Source organism: Cuculus canorus, chromosome 33 (assembly GCF_017976375.1).
Source record: "Cuculus canorus isolate bCucCan1 chromosome 33, bCucCan1.pri, whole genome shotgun sequence".
Classification (NCBI taxonomy): Eukaryota; Metazoa; Chordata; class Aves; order Cuculiformes; family Cuculidae; genus Cuculus; species Cuculus canorus.
This window is the reverse complement of record NC_071433.1, coordinates 1,402,884-1,422,885: the sequence shown is the minus strand read 5'-3', so window position 1 is coordinate 1,422,885 and position 20,002 is coordinate 1,402,884. Positions and strand designations below refer to the sequence as shown.

The window sequence follows — 20,002 nt, the reverse complement described above, 5'->3', positions numbered from 1 at the left end:
GCGACCCATAGCGTGACCCATAGCGACCCATAGCCTGCCCCATAGCGACCCATAGAGACCCATAGCGCGACCCATAGAGAGCCATAGCTCGACCCCGACATGATCCAAGCGCTCGAGGACACCAACGGTGAGCCCTGACCCATAGCGACCCACGGCCTGCCCCATAGCGACCCACAGCCTGCCCCATAGCGACCCATAGAGAGCCATAGCCTGCCCCATAGCGACCCATAGAGAGCCATAGCCTGACCCATAGAGAGCCATAGCTCGACCCCGACATGATCCAAGCGCTCGAGGACACCAACGGTGAGCCCTGACCCATAGCGACCCATAGCCTGCCCCATAGCGACCCATAGAGACCCATAGCCTGAGCCATAGAGAGCCATAGCTCGACCCTGACATGATCCAAGCGCTCGAGGACACCAACGGTGAGCCCTGACCCATAGCGACCCATAGCGACCCATAGCGACCCATAGCCTGACCCATAGCGACCCATAGAGACCCATAGCCTGAGCCATAGAGAGCCATAGCTCGACCCCGATATGATCCAAGCACTCGAGGACACCAACGGTGAGCACCGCCCCATAGCGACCCATAGCGTGACCCATAGCGACCCACAGCCTGCCCCATAGCGACCCATAGCGACCCACAGCCTGAGCCATAGAGAGCCATAGCTCGACCCCGACATGATCCAAGCGCTCGAGGACACCAACGGTGAGAGCACCGCCCCATAGCGACCCATAGCGACCCATAGCGACCCACAGCCTGCCCCATAGCGACCCATAGCCTGCCCCATAGCGACCCATAGAGACCCATAGCCTGAGCCATAGAGAGCCATAGCTCGACCCCGACATGATCCAAGCGCTCGAGGACACCAACGGTGAGAGCCCTGCCCCATAGCGACCCACGGCCTGCCCCATAGCGACCCATAGCGACCCACAGCCTGCCCCATAGCGACCCATAGCGACCCACAGCCTGAGCCATAGAGAGCCATAGCTCGACCCCGACATGATCCAAGCGCTCGAGGACACCAACGGTGAGCACCGCCCCATAGCGACCCATAGCGACCCACAGCCTGCCCCATAGCGACCCATAGAGACCCATAGCTCGACCCCGACATGATCCAAGCGCTCGAGGACACCAATGGTGAGCCCTGACCCATAGCGACCCATAGCGACCCACAGCGACCCACGGCCTGCCCCATAGCGACCCATAGCGACCCACAGCGACCCACAGCCTGCCCCATAGAGACCCATAGAGAGCCATAGCTCGACCCCGACATGATCCAAGCGCTCGAGGACACCAACGGTGAGCCCTGACCCATAGCGACCCATAGCGACCCATAGAGACCCATAGGCTGACCCATAGTGACCCATAGAGCCCCATAGCGCCCCATAGCGCCCCATAGCGCCCCACAGCGCCGCCCCTAACGCGGCGGTGCCCCCCAGATGAGCTCTATCTGCCCCCGATGCGCAAAATCGATGGAATCCTCAACGACCACAAGAAAAGGGTCCTCAAACGGGTGACGCTCAACCCCTCCCTACAGGTGGGGGGGATCTGTGGGGCAGGGGGGGATCTATGGGGCTGGGGGGGGATCTGTGGGGCTGGGGGGGATCTGTGGGGCTGGGGGGATCTGTGGGGCAGAGGGGATCTGTGGGGCGGGGGGGGATCTGTGGGGCTGGGGGGATCTGTGGGGCGGGGGGGGATCTGTGGGGCGGGGGGGGATCTGTGGGGCTGGGGGGATCTGTGGGGCGGGGGGGATCTGTGGGGCAGAGGGGATCTGTGGGGCGGGGGGGGATCTGTGGGGCAGAGGGGATCTGTGGGGCGGGGGGGGATCTGTGGGGCTGGGGGGATCTGTGGGGCGGGGGGGGATCTGTGGGGCGGGGGGGGATCTGTGGGGCTGGGGGGATCTGTGGGGCGGGGGGGGATCTGTGGGGCTGGGGGGATCTGTGGGGCGGGGGGGGATCTGTGGGGCTGGGGGGGATCTGTGGGGCAGGGGGGATCTATGGGGCAGGGGGGGATCTGTGGGGCTGGGGGGGATCTGTGGGGCGGGGGGGGATCTGTGGGGCTGGGGGGGGATCTGTGGGGCGGGGGGGGATCTGTGGGGCGGGGGGGGATCTGTGGGGCTGAGGGGGGATCTGTGGGGCTGGGGGGGATCTGTGGGGCAGGGGGGGGATCTGTGGGGCTGGGGGGGATCTGTGGGGATGGGGGGGGATCTGTGGGGCTGGGGGGGATCTGTGGGGCGGGGGGGGATCTGTGGGGCTGGGGGGGCTCCTGAGTGTGGTTCTGGGGGGCTGCTATGGGTCTCCCTATTGGGGGGGTCCCCAATACTTTAGGGGTACCAGGACACCCCCCCCACCCCCCCCAGTATCCCCAACGCCCCACGGGGACAGAGACCCCCCCCTATCCCCAGGCTGGGGGTCCCCAGGGCGATGGGGTCCCCCCAATTCTTCCCCCCCCCCCCAAATTCTGCCCCCCCCAGGATGCCCCACACATCCCCCAAACCGAGCCGGGGGGGTCCCCAAGGTTATAACCCCCCCCCATGTCCCCAAAGGGGGGGTCTCCAGCTGTCCAAGGGGGGGTCCCCCATGTCCGAGGGTGCCGGGGACCCCCCCAGTGCCGCCCCCCCTCAGTGCAGTTCCCGCCCCCCCCGGCAGGAGGCGCTGCACACGTTCCCGCAGCTCCACGCAGAACAGGGGGAGTCTCTGGTGAAGCTTCGCCCGGGGGGGGAACCCTATAACCGCAAAACCCTCAGCAAAGTCAAGAGGAGTGTGGGCAAACCCCAGGTACGGGGGGGCTGTGGGCTTGGGGGGTCCAGGAGGAGGGAATTTGGGGGGTCCTGGCGGGGTTTGGGGTGTCCTGGGGGGGTTCTGAGGGGTTTTAGGGGGTCCTGGGGGCGTTTTGGGGGGTCGGGGGGGGTCCTGGGGGTATAGAACGCTCAGCAAAGTCAAGAGAAGTGGGGGTAAAGCACAGGTACGGGGGGGGCTGTGGGGTTGGGGGGTCCAGGGGGAGGGAATTTGGGGGGTCCTGGCGGGGTTTGGGGGCTCCTGGGGGCGTTTTGGGGGGTCTGGGGGGGTCCTGGGAGTGTAGAACACTCAGCAAAGTCAAAAGGAGTGGGATAAAGCACAGGTACGGGGGGGGCTGTGGGGTTGGGGGGGTCCTGAGGGGGGTTTGGAGGGGTTTGGGGGGTCCTAGGGCGGTTCTGGGGGGTCTGGGGGGGGTCCTGGGGGTATAGAATGCTCAGCAAAGTCAAGAGGAGTGGGGGCAAAGCGCAGGTACAGGGGGGGCTGCAGCTTTGGGGGGGCCCGGGGAGGGGTTTGGAGGGGGTTGGGGGTTTCTAGGGGGGGTTTGGGGGGTCCTGGGGGCGTTTTGGGGGGCCTGGGGGGGTCCTGGGGGTATAGAACACTCAGCAAAGTCAAGAGAAGTGGGGGTAAAGCACAGGTACGGGGGGGTCTGGGAGTTTGGGGGGGTCCTGAGGGGGGTTTGGAGGGGTCCTGGGTGGGATTTGGGGGGTCCTGGAGGGGTTCTGGGGGGTCTGGGGGGGTCCTGGGGGTGTAGAACACTCAGCAAAGTCAAGAGGAGTGGGGGTAAACCCCAGGCACGGGGGGGCTGCGGCTGCGGGGGGGTCCGGGGGGCGGAATTTGGGGGGTCCTGGGGGGGTTTGGGGGGTCCTGGGGGCGTTTTGGGGGGTCTGGGGGGGTCCTGGGGGTATAGAACGCTCAGCAAAGTCAAGAGGAGTGGGGGCAAAGCACAGGTACGGGGGGGGCTGTGGGGTTGGGGGGTCCAGGGGGAGGGAATTTGGGGGGTCCTGGGGGGTGTGGGGGGTCCTGGGGGCATTTTGGGGGGTCTGGGGGGGTCCTGGGTGTGTAGAACACTCAGCAAAGTCAAGAGGAGTGGGGGCAAACCCCAGGTATGGGGGGGGCTGTGGGGTTGGGGGGTCCAGGGGGAGGGAATTTGGGGGGTCCTGGGGGGTGTGGGGGGTCCTGGGGGCATTTTGGGGGGTCTGGGGGGGTCCTGGGGGTATAGAATGCTCAGCAAAGTCAAGAGGAGTGGGGGCAAAGCACAGGTACGGGGGAGGCTGTGGGGTTGGGGTGTCCGGGGGGGTGAAATTTGGGGGGTCCTGGGGGCGTTTTGGGGGGTTTGGGGGGGGCCTGGGGGTGTAGAACACTCAGCAAAGTTAAGAGGAGTGGGGGCAAACCCCAGGTACGGGGGGGCTGTGGGGTTCGGGGGGTCCTGAGAGGGGTTTGGAGGGGTTTGGGGGTGTCTGGGGGGGAATTTGGGGGGGTTCTGGGGGGTCTGGGGGGCTGTGGGGGTATAGAATGCTCAGCAAAGTCAAGAGGAGTGGGGGCAAAGTGCAGGTACGGGGGGGTAGAGGGGGGTCTGGGGGCTTTGGGGTGTCCTGGGGGGGTTTTGGGGGGTCCTGGGTGGGATTTGGGGGGTCCTAGGGCGGTTCTGGGGAGTCTGGGGGGTCCTGGGGGTGTAGAACACTCAGCAAAGTCAAGAGGAGTGGGGGTAAAGCGCAGGTACGGGGGTGTACAGGGGGGTATGGAGGTTTGGGGGGTCCTGGGGGGGTATGGGGGTGTCCGGGGGGAGGTTTGGGGGGTCCTGGGGGGGGTTCTGGGGGTGTAGAACACTCAGCAAAGTCAAGAGGAGTGGGGGCAAAGCGCAGGTACAGGGGGGTCTGGAGGCTTTGGGGGGGTCCTGGGGGGGTTTGGGGGTATCCAGGGGAGAATTTGGGGGGTCCTGGGTGGGGTTTGGGGGGGTTGTGGTGACCTCAGAGTTCTCGGAGGGTTCGTGGTGGTCTCGGCGTTCTTGAGAGGGTCCAGGAGGGTCTCTGGGGGGGTCTTTGGGGGTCTCTGGGGGGGTCTCTGGGGAGATCTCTCTTTGGGGGTTTCTTGAGGGGTCTCTTGGGGGGTCTCTGGGGAGGTCTCTTTGGGGGTCTCTTTGGGGGGGTTTCTGGGGGGGGGGGTTTGGGGGGTCTCTGGGGAGGTCTCTCTTTGGGGGGTCTCTGGGGGGGGTCTCTTTGGGGGGTCTCTTTGGGGGGTCTCTGGGGGGGTCTCTTGGGGGGTCTCTGGGGGGTTTTGGGGGTCCTGGGGGGGTTTTGGGGGGTCTCTGGGGGGTTTGGGGGGTCTCTGGGGGGGGTCTCTTTGGGGTTCTTTGGGGGTCTCTGGAGGGGTCTCTAGGGGGTCTCTCTCTGGGGGTCTCTTTGGGGGGGTCTCTGGGGGGTTCTCTTTGGGGGTCTCTTGGGGGGGGTCTCTTGGGGGGTCTCTGGGGGGTTTTGGGGGTCCTGGGGGGGTTTTGGGGGGTCTCTGGGGGGTTTGGGGGGTCTCTGGGGAGGTCTCTCTTTGGGGGTCTCTTTGGGGGTCTCTGTGGGGTTCCGGGGGGGTTCAGTGGGTGCCCCCTTCCCCACAGGAGTTTAAGGTGGAGGTGGAGAAGTCCTTTCTGTACACTCTGTACCACTCTCTGCATCACTACAAGTACCACACCTTCCTGCGCTGCAAAGACGAGGTGACCCCCCCGGGACCCCAAAACCCCCCGAGACCCCCCCAGAACCCCCCCAGACCCCCAACCTCCCCCCCGACCCCCTGGAACCTCCCTGTGAGCCCCTCCTTATCTCCACACCCCTTCTTGGAGCCCACGGCTCATTCTGAGGACCCTTCTTGGGGGCCAAAGCCTTCGTGGTGGTGGTCACCTCCATCTCCTCAACTTCCCTATCTCCACCCACCATTCCTGGTGGTCATCTCCTTCGTCACAGTGGTCATCTCCATCTCCAAGGCCCTCCTTATCTCCACCTCCCCTTTCTGGTGGCCCTTCTTCATCCCATTGACCGTCTTCCATACCTTTGACCGTCCCCCACCCCGTTGACCGTCCTCTTCATCGTGGTGGTCACCTCCATCTCCAAGACCCTCCATATCTCCACTTTCCTTCTTGGTGGCCCTTCTTCATCCCATTGACCATCCCTCATCCCATTGACCGTCCCCCACCCCATTGACCGTCCCCCACCCCATTGGTCGTCCTCTTCATCATGGTGGCCATCATCTCCATCTCCAAGACCCTCCATATCTCCACTCCCCTCCTTGGTGGCCCTTCTTCATCCCATTGACCCCCCCCCACCCCATTGACCGTCCCCCACCCCACTGACCGTCCTCTTCATCGTGGTGGTCACCTCCATCTCCAAGACCCTCCTTATCTCCACTTTCCTTCTTGGTGGCCCTTCTTCATCCCATTGACCATCCCTCATCCCATTGACCATCCCTCATCCCATTGACCGTCCCCCACCCCATTGGTCGTCCTCTTCATCGTGGTGGCCATCATCTCCATCTCCAAGACCCTCCATATCTCCACTCCCCTTCTTGGTGGCCCTTCTCCATCCCGTTGACCGTTTTCCATCCCGTTGGCCGTCCTCTTCATCACGGTGGCCATCTCCATCTCCAAGACCCTCCATATCTCCACCCCCTTTCTTGGTGGCCCTTCTCCACCCCATTGACCGTCCCCCACCCCATTGACCGTCCCCCATCCCGTTGGTCGTCCTCTTCATCACGATGGTCACCTCCATCTCCAAGACCCTCCATATCTCCACCCCCTTTCTTGGTGGCCCTTCTCCACCCCATTGACCGTCCCCCACCCCATTGACCGTCCCCCACCCCGTTGACCGTCCTCTTCATCACGGTGGTCACCTCCATCTCCAAGACCCTCCATATCTCCACTCCCTTTCTTGGTGGTCCTACTTCATCCCATTGACGTCCCCCATCACTTTTGACCGTCCTCTTCATCATGGTGGTCACCTCCATCTCCAAGACCCTCCTTATCTCCACTCCATTTCTTGGTGGCCCTTCTTCATCCCATTGACCGCCCCCCATCCCATTGACCGTCCCCCACCCCATTGACCGCCCCCCATCCCATTGACCGTCCTCTTCATTATGGTGGCCATCATCTCCATCTCCAAGACCCTCCATATCTCCACTCCCCTTCTTGGTGGCCCTTCTCCATCCCGTTGACCGTTTTCCATCCCATTGGTCATCCTCTTCATCATGGTGGTCACCTCCATCTCTAAGACCCTCCTTATCTCCACCCCCTTTCTTGGTGTCCCTTCTCCACCCCATTGACCGTCCCCCACCCCATTGACCGTCCCCCACCCCATTGACCGTCCCCCACCCCATTGACCACCCCCCATCCCATTGACCGTCCTCTTCATTATGGTGGCCATCATCTCCATCTCCAAGACCCTCCATATCTCCACTCCCCTTCTTGGTGGCCCTTCTCCATCCCGTTGACCGTTTTCCATCCCATTGGTCATCCTCTTCATCATGGTGGTCACCTCCATCTCCAAGACCCTCCTTATCTCCACCCCCTTTCTTGGTGGCCCTTCTTCATCCCATTGACCCCCCCCACCCCACTGACCGCCCCCCACCCCATTGACCGTCTCCCATCCCGTTGGTCGTCCTCTTCATCATGGTGGCCATCTCCATCTCCAAGACCCTCCATATCTCCACCCCCTTTCTTGGTGGCCCTTCTTCATCCCATTGACCGTCCCCCACCCCGTTGACCGTCCTCTTCATCACGGTGGTCACCTCCATCTCCAAGACCCTCCATATCTCCACTCCCCTTCTTGGTGGTCCTACTTCATCCCATTGACGTCCCCCATCACTTTTGACCGTCCTCTTCATCATGGTGGCCATCATCTCCATCTCCAAGACCCTCCTTATCTCCACCCTCTTTCTTGGTGGCCCTTCTCCACCCCATTGACCGTCCCTCACCCCACTGACCCCCCCCACCCCACTGACCCCCCCCACCCCATTGACCGTCCCCCACCCCATTGACTGCCCCCACCCCACTGACCGCCCCCCACCCCATTGACCGTCCCCCACCCCACTGACCGCCCCCCACCCCATTGACCACCCCCCACCCCACTGACCGTCCCCCACCCCTTTGACCGCCCCCACCCCACTGACCGCCCCCCACCCCATTGACCACCCCCCACCCCACTGACCGTCCCCCACCCCTTTGACCGCCCCCACCCCACTGACCGCCCCCCACCCCACTGACCGTCCCCCACCCCATTGACCGCCCCCCACCCCTTTGACCGTCCCCCACCCCACTGACCGCCCCCCACCCCACTGACCACCCCCCACCCCATTGACCGCCCCCCACCCCTTTGACCGTCCCCCACCCCACTGACCGCCCCCCACCCCACTGACCGTCCCCCACCCCACTGACCACCCCCCACCCCTTTGACCGTCCCCCACCCCATTGACTGCCCCCCACCCCACTGACCCCCCCCACCCCATTGACCGTCCCCCACCCCATTGACCGTCCCCCACCCCTTTGACCGTCCCCCACCCCACTGACCGCCCCCCACCCCTTTGACCCCCCCCACCCCATTGACCGTCCCCCACCCCATTGACCGTCCCCCACCCCATTGACCGCCCCCCACCCCACTGACCGTCCCCCACCCCACTGACCGCCCCCCACCCCTTTGACCCCCCCCCACCCCATTGACCGTCCCCCACCCCATTGACCGTCCCCCACCCCATTGACCGCCCCCCACCCCACTGACCGTCCCCCACCCCTTTGACCGTCCCCCATCCCATTGGTCGTCCTCTCCATCACGATGGTCACCTCCATCTCTAAGACCCTCCTTATCTCCACTCCATTTCTTGGTGGCCCTTCTTCATCCCATTGACCGCCCCCCACCCCATTGACCCCCCCCACCCCACTGACCGTCCCCCACCCCATTGACCCCCCCCACCCCACTGACCGTCCCCCACCCCTTTGACCGTCCCCCACCCCACTGACCGTCCCCCACCCCATTGACCGTTCTCTTCATCACGGTGGTCACCTCCATCTCCAAGACCCCCCTTATCTCCACCCCCTTTCCTGGTGCCCCTTCTCCACCCCACTGACCCCCCCCCACCCCGTGACCCCCCCCCCGCCCCCTGTCCGCCCCCGGTGACGGTGCCCCCCCCGCAGACGACGGCCATCGAGGGCCAGGACGAGGACCTGGGCCAGGAGGAGGTGGTGCAGCAGTGTATGCGCAATCAGGCGTGGCTCGAGCGCCTCTTCGACTCCTTCAGCGATCTCCTGGCGCAGGCGCAGGCCAAGTGCGCCTGAACCCCCCCCGGGACCCCCCCGGGACTTTGGGGGGACCCCCGCCCCGCTCCGGGATGACCACAAACCTTGGGGACCCCCAAAGGTTGGGGCCAAGCGGGGGGATAAGAACAAAACCCTGGGGATGAGGGGGAACCCCCGGAATGATGGGGATCCCCCTGGGAATGGGGGACCCCCCTGGGAATGGGAGACCCCCCCAGGAATGGGGGGACACCCCTGGGAATGGGGACCCCACTGGGAATGGGGGGACCACCCCGGGAATGGGGGACCCCCTGGGAATGGGGGACCCCCCCGGGAATGGGGAGACCCCCCCCAGGAATGGGGGAACCCCAGGGAATGGGGAGACCCCCCCGGGAATGGGGAGACCCCCTGGGAATGGGAGACATCCCTAGGAATGGGGACCCCCCTGGGAATGGGGGGGACCCCCCCCAAAATGGGACACATTCCCCCTTCTCCATGGGGAACCCCCCCTTCAAACTGGGGAAACCCCCACATTGGAGGGGGGGGGGGGTGTGTGGAAGAGGGGTGCCCCCCCCCCCCCAGTTTGGGGACCCCCCCCCCCATTTGGGGACCCCCTCCCCATTTGGGGACACCCCCCCATTTGGGGACCCCCCCCATTTGGGGACACCGCCCCCCCACTTGGGGACACCCCCTCTTTGCTGGGGACCCCCCCCATTATTGGGGACTTCTCTCATTATTGCCCCCCCCCCAATGAGGTGCCCCCCCCTCTATTTTTGGGGGGTCTTTGGGCATCGGCAGAGTGGGAACACCCCCCCCCACCCCCCCCCCCAAAAAAAAAGGGGGTGTCCCAGCGGCCCCCCAACCCCCCCCCCCGGACACCCCTTTATTTATATATATATGTATAAATGTCTATTTAGCGCTCTCCGCTCTCGGTCCGGGGGGGCTTTATTTTGGGGGGGGGCGGCACTTGGGGTCCCCTTTAACCCCCCCCATGCAAGAAGCAGGGTTTTATTGAGGGGGGGGGCAAATTTAGGGTCCCCTTTTTGTGTCCCCCCCCCCCACTTTGGGACCACCCTGTGCCCCCCCGGGGGGGGGGGGGGTCCTGTATATAAATTAAAGGGGGGGGGGGGGAATAGGGGGGGGCTTAAAAAAAAGGGGGGGGGGGCACCAAACCATCAATTCCCCCTCCCTGAGATATTTATTGCCAAGTTGCGCCCCCCCCCCATGGATTAATTTTGGGTGGGGGGGTATAAGGGGTCCCCCCCACCCCCTCTTTTAGGGTTTTTATTGGGGGGGGGTCTATGGGGGGGGGTTTGTACATAGTGTATAGGGTTAAAGTCTCTATGTATCATAATGTATTGCCGGATTTGCCCCCCCCTGGGGCACATTTGCCCCCCCCCGGGGTTAAATCCCCCCCCCTTGGGTCAAATCCCCCCCCCTCCAACCCCCCCCCCCCCCAGGGCCAATTTGGGGCTGTTTTACCCCCCCCCCCAAAACCATGGGGCATTTTGCCACCCCCCCCCCCAAAATCCCCCCTCCTTTGGGCTGTATTTACCCCTCTCTGGGGTAACTCCCCCCCCCCCCCCACACCCCCGGGGGGGGGTCAAATTGCCCCCCCCATCCTCCCCCCCCCAAATCATTTTTTTTGGGTTCATTTCCTTATTTTTTTTAATTATTATTGTAATTATTATTATATATATTGTTCCCCCCCCCCCCCCATCCTGGGCCCCCCCCCACCCCCCAAAATCCGGCCCCGGGTGGGGTTTTAGGGGGGGGGCTGAGGGGGGGGGGGTATTGGGGCCCCCCCCGTGCCCCCCCCCCCAATTTTCTACGGTGTTATCGTGTCGGGCCGTGTCGTGGGTGTTGCCGAGACCTTTTTATCGTTCCCAGTGTCCGCTTGGTTGTTTTTTGGGGGGGTCGGGGGGGTTTGGGGGGGCTGGGGGGGCAGATTAGGGGGGTTTGGGGGGGCTGGGATGGGGTTTTGTGGGGGTCGGGGGGCAGATTGGGGGGGTTTGGGGGGGCTGGGATGGGGTTTTTGGGGGGGTGGGGGGCAGATGGGGGGGTTTGGGGGAGGTGGGGTGGGGTTTTGGGGGGGTTTGGGGGAGGTGGGATAGATTTTGGGGGGGTTGGGGGGCAGATTGGGGGGTTTGGGGGAGGTGAGGTGGGGTTTTGGGGGGGTTGGGGGGCAGATTGGGGGGTTTGGGGGAGGTGGAGTGGGGTTTTGGGGGGGTTTGGGGGGGCTGGGGTGGGGTTTTGGGGGGTTTGGGGGAGGTGGGATGGGGTTTTGGGGGGTCGGGGGCAGATTGGGGGGGTTTGGGGGAGGTGGAGTGGGGTTTTGGGGGGGTTGGGGGGGCAGATGGGGGGGTTTGGGGGAGGTGGGATGGGGTTTTGGGGGGTTGGGGGGCAGATTGGGGGGTTTGGGGGAGGTGGGGTGGGGTTTTGGGGGTGTCGGGGGGCAGATTGGGGGGGTTTGGGGGGGCTGGGGTGGGGTTTTGGGGGGTCGGGGGGGCAGATGGGGGGTTTGGGGGGGCTGGGATGGGGTTTTGGGGGGTCGGGGGGGCAGATGGGGGGTTTGGGGGGGCTGGGATGGGGTTTTGGGGGGTTTCGGGGGCAGATGGGGGGGTTTGGGGGGGCTGGGATGGGGTTTTGGGGGCTTTGGGGTAGGTGGGATGGGGTTTTGGGGGGTCGGGGGGGCAGATGGGGGGGTTTGGGGGGGCTGAGGTGGGGTTTTGTGGGGTCGGGGGGCAGATTAGGGGGGTTTGGGGGGGCTGGGATGGGGTTTTGGGGGGTTTGGGGGGCAGATAGGGGGGTTTGGGGGAGGTGGGATGGGGTTTTGGGGGGGTTTGGGGGGGCTGGGGTGGGGTTTTGGGGGGTTTGGGGGAGGTGGGATGGGGTTTTGGGGGGTCGGGGGCAGATTGGGGGGGGTTGGGGGGGGCTGGGGTGGGGTTTTGGGGGGTTTGGGGGAGGTGGGATGGGGTTTTGGGGGGGTTGGGGGGGCAGACTGGGGCTGTTTGGGGGAAGTGGGGTGGGGTTTTGGGGGGTCAGGGGCAGATGGGGGGGTTTGGGGGGATCGGGGGGGGCAAATTGGGGGGTTTGGGGGTGCCAGGGGCTAATTGGGGGGTTTTAGGTGGGCTAGGGTGCGGTTTGGGGGGGGTCGGAGGCAGATTTGGGGGTGTCGGGGGGGCAGATGGGGGGCTAAGATGAATTTGGGGGCACTGGGGGGGGTTGGGGGGCGCTGTTTTGGGGGACTCAGTTTTGGGGTACAAACACCGAATGAGGGGTGCCCCCCCCCCAATCCCCCCAATCCCGGGGGGGTCAGAGGAGGGCACAGGGGCAGCGAGGGGGGGGGTCCTTGGGGGGTGGGGGGGGCAGCGCCGGGGGGGTCTCCTGCTCCCGGAAGCGCCTGCGGGAAAAGAGGGGATTGGGGGACGGACACCCCCAAAGTGTTGGGGGGACCCCCAAAAGAGGGGATCTCAAGGGGTTTGAGGGGGTCCCAAGGAGCTTGGGGGTATCCTAAGGGGTTTGGGGGGGTCTCGAGGGGTTTTGGGGGGGTCCTAAGGGGTTTGGGGGTATCCTAAGGGGTTTGGGGGGGGTCTCAACGGGTTTGGGGGGGGGTCTCGAGGGGTTTGGGGGTATCCTAAGGGGTTTGGGGGGGGTCTCGAAGGGTTTGGGGGTATCCTAAGGGGTTTGGGGGGGTCACGAGGGGTTTGGGGGGGGTCTCAAGGGGTTTGGGGGTATCCTAAGGGGTTTGGGGGGGTCACGAGGGGTTTGGGGGGGGTCTCAAGGGGTTTGGGGGTATCCTAAGGGGTTTGGGGGGGGTCTCAAAGGGTTTGGGGGTATCCTAAGGGGTTTGGGGGGGTCACGAGGGGTTTGGGGGGGGGGTCCTAAGGGGTTTGGGGGGGGTCTCAAGGGGTTTGGGGGAGTCACGAGGGGTTTCGGGGGGTCCCAAGGGGTTTGAGGGTAACAGATTTTGGGGCGGTCTCAAGGTGTTTTTTTGGGGGAACAGAGGTTTTTGGGAGGTCCCGAGGGGTTTGGGGGGGCCCTAAAAGGTTTTGGGGGGGTTCAAATGGTTTGAGAAGGGAAAACTGAGGTTTTTTGGGGGTCTCGAGGGGGTTTGGGGGGAAGGGAACATCTTTGGGGGGGTTCAAGTGGTTTGAGGGCAGTAACAGAGGTCTTTGGGGGATCCCAGGAGGCTTTGGGGGGTCCCCAAGAATCCAGGGGGGTCCCAAAGCCTCGGGGGGGGGGTGGGGGGAGGGGCGAAGGTTTCCGGAGGACTTTGAAGTGTTTTTGGGGTCTCCAAGTGTGTTGGGGGGGGGAGGGGCGAGAGTTTGGGGGCGCTCCGGGGTGGGGTTTTTCTGGGGGGGCTGTGTCTGTGTCCCCCCCCCCCCCACCTTATGGCGCGCACCACCTCCTCGAAGGCCTCGTCCACGTTGAGGCGCGTCTTGGCCGACGCCTCGAGGTAGCGAAGGCGCCGCTGTCGGGCAAAGGCCTCGGCCTCCTCGCGGGGGACCTGCGGGGGAACAAGATGGCGGGGTGTGGGGGGCGTGGGGATAAACCTCCCCCCCCCACACCCCTCCACGAGGCCTGGGGGAAGGACTTCCGGTTGGGGGAGGGATCAAGATGGCCACCCTGGAGCTTGTGGATGGGACTTCCGGTTTAGAATGGGACCAAGATGGCCGCCGTGTGCCTTGTTAATGGGACTTCCGGTTTAGAATGGGACTAAGAAGGCCGCCGTGGGGAGTGGGGGAGGGACTTCCGGTGGTGGGAGGGATCAAGATGACCGCCGTGGATATTGTAGAAGGGATTTCCGGTTTAGAGTGGGACAAAAATGTCCGCCGTGGATCGGGGAGGGAGGGACTTCCGGTTTAGGGTGGAGTCAAGATGGCCACCATGAGACATAAAGGGCCGATTTCCCGTTCAGAACGGAACCAAGATGGCCGCTGCGTCTCATGGGGGTGGGACTTCCTGTTCAGGGAGAAGCTCAAATGGCCGCTATGGAGCCTGGGGGCGGGACTTCCGGTTAGGAAAGAACAACAATATGGCTGCCAGGAGCCGTGACAGAGGGACTTCCGGTGGCCAAGATGGCCGCCACGCAGTGGGGGGGGCGGGACTTCCGGTTAGGACTGGATTCAAAGATGGCCGCTGCAGGGCGGGGCTCGAGGTGCTAAAAAGAGGCGGGACTTCCGGCTGGGGAAGGGGGGGCACAGAGGAGTCCCTTTGGGGGGGTCTTTTTTGGGGGGGGGGGGGGGGTGTTTGGGGTCCCCAAGGGGTTCGGAGGGGGAGGGGAGGGGGTGTCCATCCTTTGGGGGTCCCCGGGAATTGGGGGGTCCGGGGGGGGGGAGGCGTTCCTTGGGGTGTTTTGGGGGTGTCCCAGGGGAGGTTTGGGGGATCTGGGGGGGATCCCAGGGGGTTTTTGGGGGCTCTTGGGGGGTTTGGGGGGTCCCAGTGGGGTTTGGGGGGCCCTTGGGGGTTTCTGGGAGGGGTCCCGGGGGGCTTGGGGGGGTCCCAGGGAGATTTGGGGGGGTCCTGGGGGGGTTAGAGGGGGTCCCCGGGGGTGTTTGGGGGTCCCAGGAGGTGTTGGAGGAGGTCCCAGAGGGGTTTGGGGGGTCTCAGGGGATTGGAGGGGTCCTGGGGGGGGTTAGAGGGGGTCCCAGGAGGGGTGTTTGGGGGACCCCGGGGGAGGTCCCAGGGGGGTTTAGGGGGGTCCGAGAGGGATTTGGGGAGTCCAGGGGGGGTCCCTTGTGGTGTTTATGGGGGATCCCAGGGGGGGTTTGGGGGTCCCGGGGGGGGGTCCTGAGGCTGTTACAGGGGGTCCTCGGGGGTGTTTGGGGGTCCCCGGGGGGTTTCGGGGTGTCCTGGAGGGATTTGGGGGGTCCCAGTGGGGTTTGGGGAGTTCAGGGGAGGTCCCTTGGGGGGGTCCTGAGGGGGGGGTTACTGGGGGGGGGGGGGTTAAGGGGTCCCGCTGGATTTGGGGGGTTCCCAGAGGGGTTAAGGGGGGGTCCCAAAGGAGTTTTGGGGGGGTCGGGGGGGGGGGTCCCTTGTGGTGTTTTTGGGGGATCCCGGGAGGGGGCATTGGGGGTCCCAGAAGAGGTCCATTGGTGTGGTTTGGGGGGGTCCCAAGGGGATTAAGAGGTCCCGGGGGGGTGTTCAGGGGAGTATTTTGGGGTTCCCCAGGGGGGTTTTGGGGGTCCCAGGGGGGTTAAAGGGTCCCGGGGGGGGGGTTCAGGGGGGGATTTTGGGGTTCTCCAGGGGGGTTTTGGGGGTCCCAGGGGGGTTAAGGGGTCCCGGGGGGGGTTCAAGGGGGGATTTTGGGGTTCCCCAGGGGGGGTTTTGGGGGGTGCCAGGGGGGTTAAGGGGTCCGGGGGGGGTTAAGAGGTCCCGGGGGGGTTTTGGGGTTCCCGGGGCGGGTGTGGGGGATCCTGGGGAGGGGTTAAGGGGTCCCAGGGGGGTTTTGGGGAGTCCCGGGGGGGGTTCAGGGGGGTATTTTGGGGTTCCCCATGGGGGGTTTTGGGGGGTGCCAGGGGGGTTAAGGGGTCCCAGGGGTGTTTTGGGGGGTCCCAGAGGGGGGAGTTTCGGGGTGTCATGAGGGGGTTTTGGGGGGTTCCAGGGGGGTTAAGGGGTCCAGGGGGGGGTTCAGGGGGGGATTTTGGGGTTCCCCGGGGGGGGTTAAGGGGTCCCAGGGGGGTTAAGATGTCCCAGGGGGGTTCAGGGGGGGATTTTGGGGTTCCTGGGGGGGTTTTGGTGTTCCCCGGGGGGGTTTTGGGGGGTCCCAGGGGGGTTAAGAGTTCCCGGGGGGGTTCAGGGGGGAATTTTGGGGTTCCTCGGGGGGGATTAAGGGGTGCTAGGGGGGGTTAAGGGGTCCCGGGGGGGTTTTGGGGTTCCCGGGGGGGTTTTGGGGTTCAGGGGGGGTTTTGGGGGTACCTGGCGTCGGCACTGCAGATCCGCTTTGTTTCCCACCACCACTGTGGGGACGTCGTCGCGGTCCTTCACGCGCAGGATTTGCCCCAAGAGCCGCGGCAGCACCCCAAAACTGGGGGGGGGCAACGGGGGGGGGGAGCAGCCGGGGGGGGAGTTGGGGGGGGCTGGGGGCAGTTTGGGGGGGACTGGGGTGGGAATGGGGGGGGCTGAGGGCAGTTTGGGGGGGACTGGGGTGGGAATGGGGGGGCTGGGGGCGGATTGGGGGGCACTGGGGTGGGAATGGGGGGGGCTGGGGGCAGTTTGGGGGGGACTGGGGTGGGAATGGGGGGGCTGGGGGCGGTTTGGGGGGGACTGGGGTGGGAATGGGGGGGCTGGGGGCGGTTTGGGGGGGACTGGGGTGGGAATAAGGGCACCAGTGGTGGGTTTTGGGGTGCAGGATGGTGGTTTTGGGGTGTCAGGGTGGGTTTTGGGGTGCAGGATGGGGGTTTTGGGGTGTCAACGTGGGGGTTTTGGGGTGCAGGATGGGAGTTTTGGGGTGCCACGTTGGGTTTTGTGGTGCCAGGGTGGGTTTCGGGGTGCAGGATGGGGGTTTTGGGGTGTCAAGGTGGGGGTTTTGGGGTGCAGGATGGGTTTTGGGGTGCCAGGGTGGGGGTTTTGGGGTGCAGGTTGGGGGTTTTGGGGTGCCAGGGTGGGTTTTGGGGTGTCAGGGTGGGGGTTTTGGGGTGCAGGATAGGGGTTTTGGGGTGTCAAGGTGGGCTTTTTGGGGTGCAGGATGGGGGTTTTGGGGTGTCAGGGTGGGTTTTGGAGTGTCAAGGTGGGGGTTTTGGGGTGCAGGATGGGTTTTGGGGTGCCAGGGTGGGTTTTGGGGTGTCAAGGGGGGGGTTTTGGGGTGCCAGGGTGGGTTTTGGGGTGTCAGGGTGGGGGTTTCGGGGTGCAGGATGGGGGTTTTGGGGTGCCAGGGTGGGTTTTGGGGTGTCAGGGTGGGGGTTTTGGGGTGCAGGAGGTGTTTTGGGGTGCAGGAAGGAGGTTTAGGGGTGTCAGGGAGGGTTTTGGGGTGCAGGAAGGAGGTTTGGGGGTGTCAGGGAGGGTTTTGGGGTGCAGGAGGCGTTTTGGGGTGCCCAGGGCTGTGCTCCGGTGCCTGCAGCCGATTTTGGGGTGCTGGTGGAGGGGAGGGGGGAGAGAGCATCCGTGAGAGGGGTTTTGGGGTGCAAGGGCAGAGTTTCGGGGTTCCAGTGGCCATAAAGCTGGAGGGAGCAGTTTTGGGGTGCAGGAGGAAATTTGGGGGTGCAGGGGGGCAGTTTTGGGGTGCTGAGGGGGGATAGAAGCAGTGTGGGGTGATTTGGGGGTGCAGGGGGGCAGTTTTGGGGTGCAGTGGGGCAGTTTTGGGGTGCTGGGGGGGGATAGATGCAGTGTGGGGTGATTTGGGGGTGCAGGGGGACAGTTTGGGGGTGCAGTGGGGCAGTTTTGGGGTGCTATGGGGGATAGAGGCAGTGTGGGGTGATTTGGGGGTGCAAGAAGCAGTTTTGGGGTGCAGGGGGGCAGTTTTGGGGTGCTGAGGGGAATAGAAGCAGTGTGGGGTGATTTGGGGGTGCAGGGGGCAGTTTTGGGGTGCAGGGGGGAATAGAGGCAGCGTGGGGTAATTTGGGGGTGCAATGGGATAGTTTTGGGGTGCTGGGGGGGACAGAGGCAGTGTGGGGTGATTTGGGGGTGCAGGGGGGCAGTTTAGGGGTGCTGAGGGGCAGTTTGGGGGTGCTGAGGGGCAGTTTGGGGTGCAGTGGGGCAGTTTTGGGGTGCTGGGGGGATAGAGGCAGTGTGGGGTGATTTGGGGGTGCAGGGGGCAGTTTAGGGGTGCTGGGGGGCAGTTTTGGGGTGCTGGGGGGATAGAGGCAGTGTGGGGTGATTTGGGGGTGCAGGGGGCAGTTTAGGGGTGCGGTGGGGGATAGAGGCAGTGTGAGGTGATTTGGGGGTGCAGGGGGGGCAGTTTTGGGGTGCAGTGGGGCAGTTTTGGGGTGCTGAGGGGCAGTTTGGGGGGGCAGAAGGTTTTGGGGTGCTGAGGGGATAGAGGCAGTGTGGGGTGATTTGGGGGTGCAGTGGGGCAGTTTAGGGGTGCTGGGGGGCAGTTTGGGGGGGCAGAAGGTTTTGGGGTGCAGTGGGGGGGTCCCCTCGTTACCTCCCGCGGTCGTTAATGGCAAAGACGAGGAGGAAGCCATCGCCCGCCCGCAAGTGGGGTTCCCGCAGTCCCCCCAATTCCTCCTGCCCCGCTGTGTCCACGACTGCCGGCAACGGGGGGGGCTCAGGGGGGGCCCCCCAAAATCTGGGGGGGGGGCTAAGGGGGGGGGGTACCCCAAAACTCACTGTGGAGGCGCACGGGGACCCCATCCACCCGGCAGAGCTTGGAGTAGGAGTCCTCGATGGTGGGGTCGTGGGTGGGGGCGAAGGAGGACTGGGGGGGACCCCAAAACTAGGGCTGAACCCCAAAACTGAGGGAGGAGGGGGGAAGGACCGGGAGGGGACACCCCAAAAGTGGGGATGAACCCCCCCCAAACTGGGGCAGACTGGGAGGGGATACACCAAAACTGGGGATGAACCCCCAAACTGGGAGGGGACACCCCAAAACTGGGGATGAACCCCCAAACGGGGAGGGGATACCCCAAAGCTGGGGATGAACCCCCAAACTGGGAGGGGAGACCCCAAAATTGGGGATGAACCCCCCCAAACTGGGACAGACTGGGAGGGGATACACCAAAACTGGGGATGAACCCCCAAACGGGGAGGGGATACCCCAAAACTGGGGATGAACCCCCAAATTGGGAGGGGATACCCCAAAGCTGGGGATGAACCCCCAAATTGGGAGGGGACACCCCAAAACTGGGGATGAACCCCCAAATTGGGACGGGCTGGGAGAGGACACCCCAAAACTGGGGATGAACCCCCAAATTGGGACAGGCTGGGAGAGGACACCCCGAAACTGGGGATGAACTCCAAAAGTGGGACAGACTGGGAGAGGACACCCCCAAATTTGGGGTCTGAACCCCTAAACTGGGGAGGTACTGGGAGGGGACCCCCAAAATTTGGGGGATGAACCCCTAAACTGGGCAGGTTTGGGGGTTCCGGTTTGGAATGAGGAGCATTTTTGGGGGGATGGTCTTGGTTTTGGGGGGAGGATCCACGGTTTTGGGGGTGATGCCCCTGTTTTGGGGGGGTCCCCCTGGTTTTGGGGGGTTCTCGGTTTTGGGGGGGTCCCCCTGGTTTTGGGGGGGTTCTCGGTTTTAGGGGGTGATGCCCCTGTTTTGGGGGGGATCCCCCTGGTTTTGGGGGGGTCTCGGTTTTGGGGGTGATGCCCCTGTTTTGGGGGGGATCCCCCTGGTTTTGGGGGGGTCTCGGTTTTGGGGTGATGCCCCTGTTTTTGGGGGGATCCCCCTGGTTTTTGGGGGGGTCTCGGTTTTGGGGGGTCCCCCCGTACCTGGACGAAGCGGACGCTCAGCGCGCTCTTCCCGACGCCGCCGGCCCCCAGCACCACCAGCCGAAGCCTCTCGGGGGGGGTCTCGGCCCTCAGGGCCCCCCCCGAACCCCCAAATCCCCTCCCGGGACCCCCAAATCCTCCCGCGGTCCCTTCGCGTCGCTCCCAGCGCGGCTCCATCCCCGCCGCGGCGCGCGCTGGGGGCGGGGCCTGGACCTAATGTATGCAAAGCCACGCCCCTTACGGCGCGCGCCGCTGCCTAATAAGGCAAGCCGGGCAGGGAGGGGGGCGTGGCCTCGGCGGGGCGCGCTGAGGGGCGTGGTTGAGAGAGGGGCGTGGTTGAGAAAGGGGCGCGGCCACGTCGAGGGGCGTGGTTATGAATGGGGCGCGGTCACGTGGCGGGGCGAGGTGATGAATATGGGGGGGGGGCAGTCCTCCCCCCCGCCAGGCGGCGCTCCCGGCGTGCCCCGCGCGGCGCCGCCCCCGCAGCGCAGCAGCGGGTAAGATGGCGGCGGGGGCGGCCGGGCCCGGGCCGAGGCCGTAGGGGCGGGGGCGCCG

General features: G+C 64.9%; 2 protein-coding genes across 2 annotated transcripts in view; one reads left to right on the top strand and one right to left on the bottom strand.

The window, feature by feature from the left end:
- Window positions 1-9,307, top strand: part of PRR12 (proline rich 12) — a 30,891-nt gene extending 21,584 nt beyond the window's left edge. The window contains 4 exon segments of the mRNA XM_054052310.1: window positions 1,446-1,543; window positions 2,655-2,783; window positions 5,410-5,505; window positions 8,968-9,307. Of these exon segments, the coding sequence (XP_053908285.1) occupies window positions 1,446-1,543; window positions 2,655-2,783; window positions 5,410-5,505; window positions 8,968-9,108 (464 nt within the window). The 3' untranslated portion in view covers window positions 9,109-9,307.
- Window positions 9,308-12,381: 3,074 nt separating this feature from the next.
- Window positions 12,382-19,626, bottom strand: RRAS (RAS related). Its single transcript, XM_054052309.1, has 6 exons — window positions 19,448-19,626; window positions 18,340-18,427; window positions 18,155-18,257; window positions 15,988-16,096; window positions 13,458-13,576; window positions 12,382-12,469 (listed from the first exon to the last, which is right to left on the bottom strand). Exons 1-6 carry the CDS (start codon window positions 19,622-19,624, stop codon window positions 12,382-12,384), a joined length of 684 nt encoding a protein of 227 aa, XP_053908284.1. The 5' UTR covers window positions 19,625-19,626.
- Window positions 19,627-20,002: the final 376 nt, after the last annotated feature.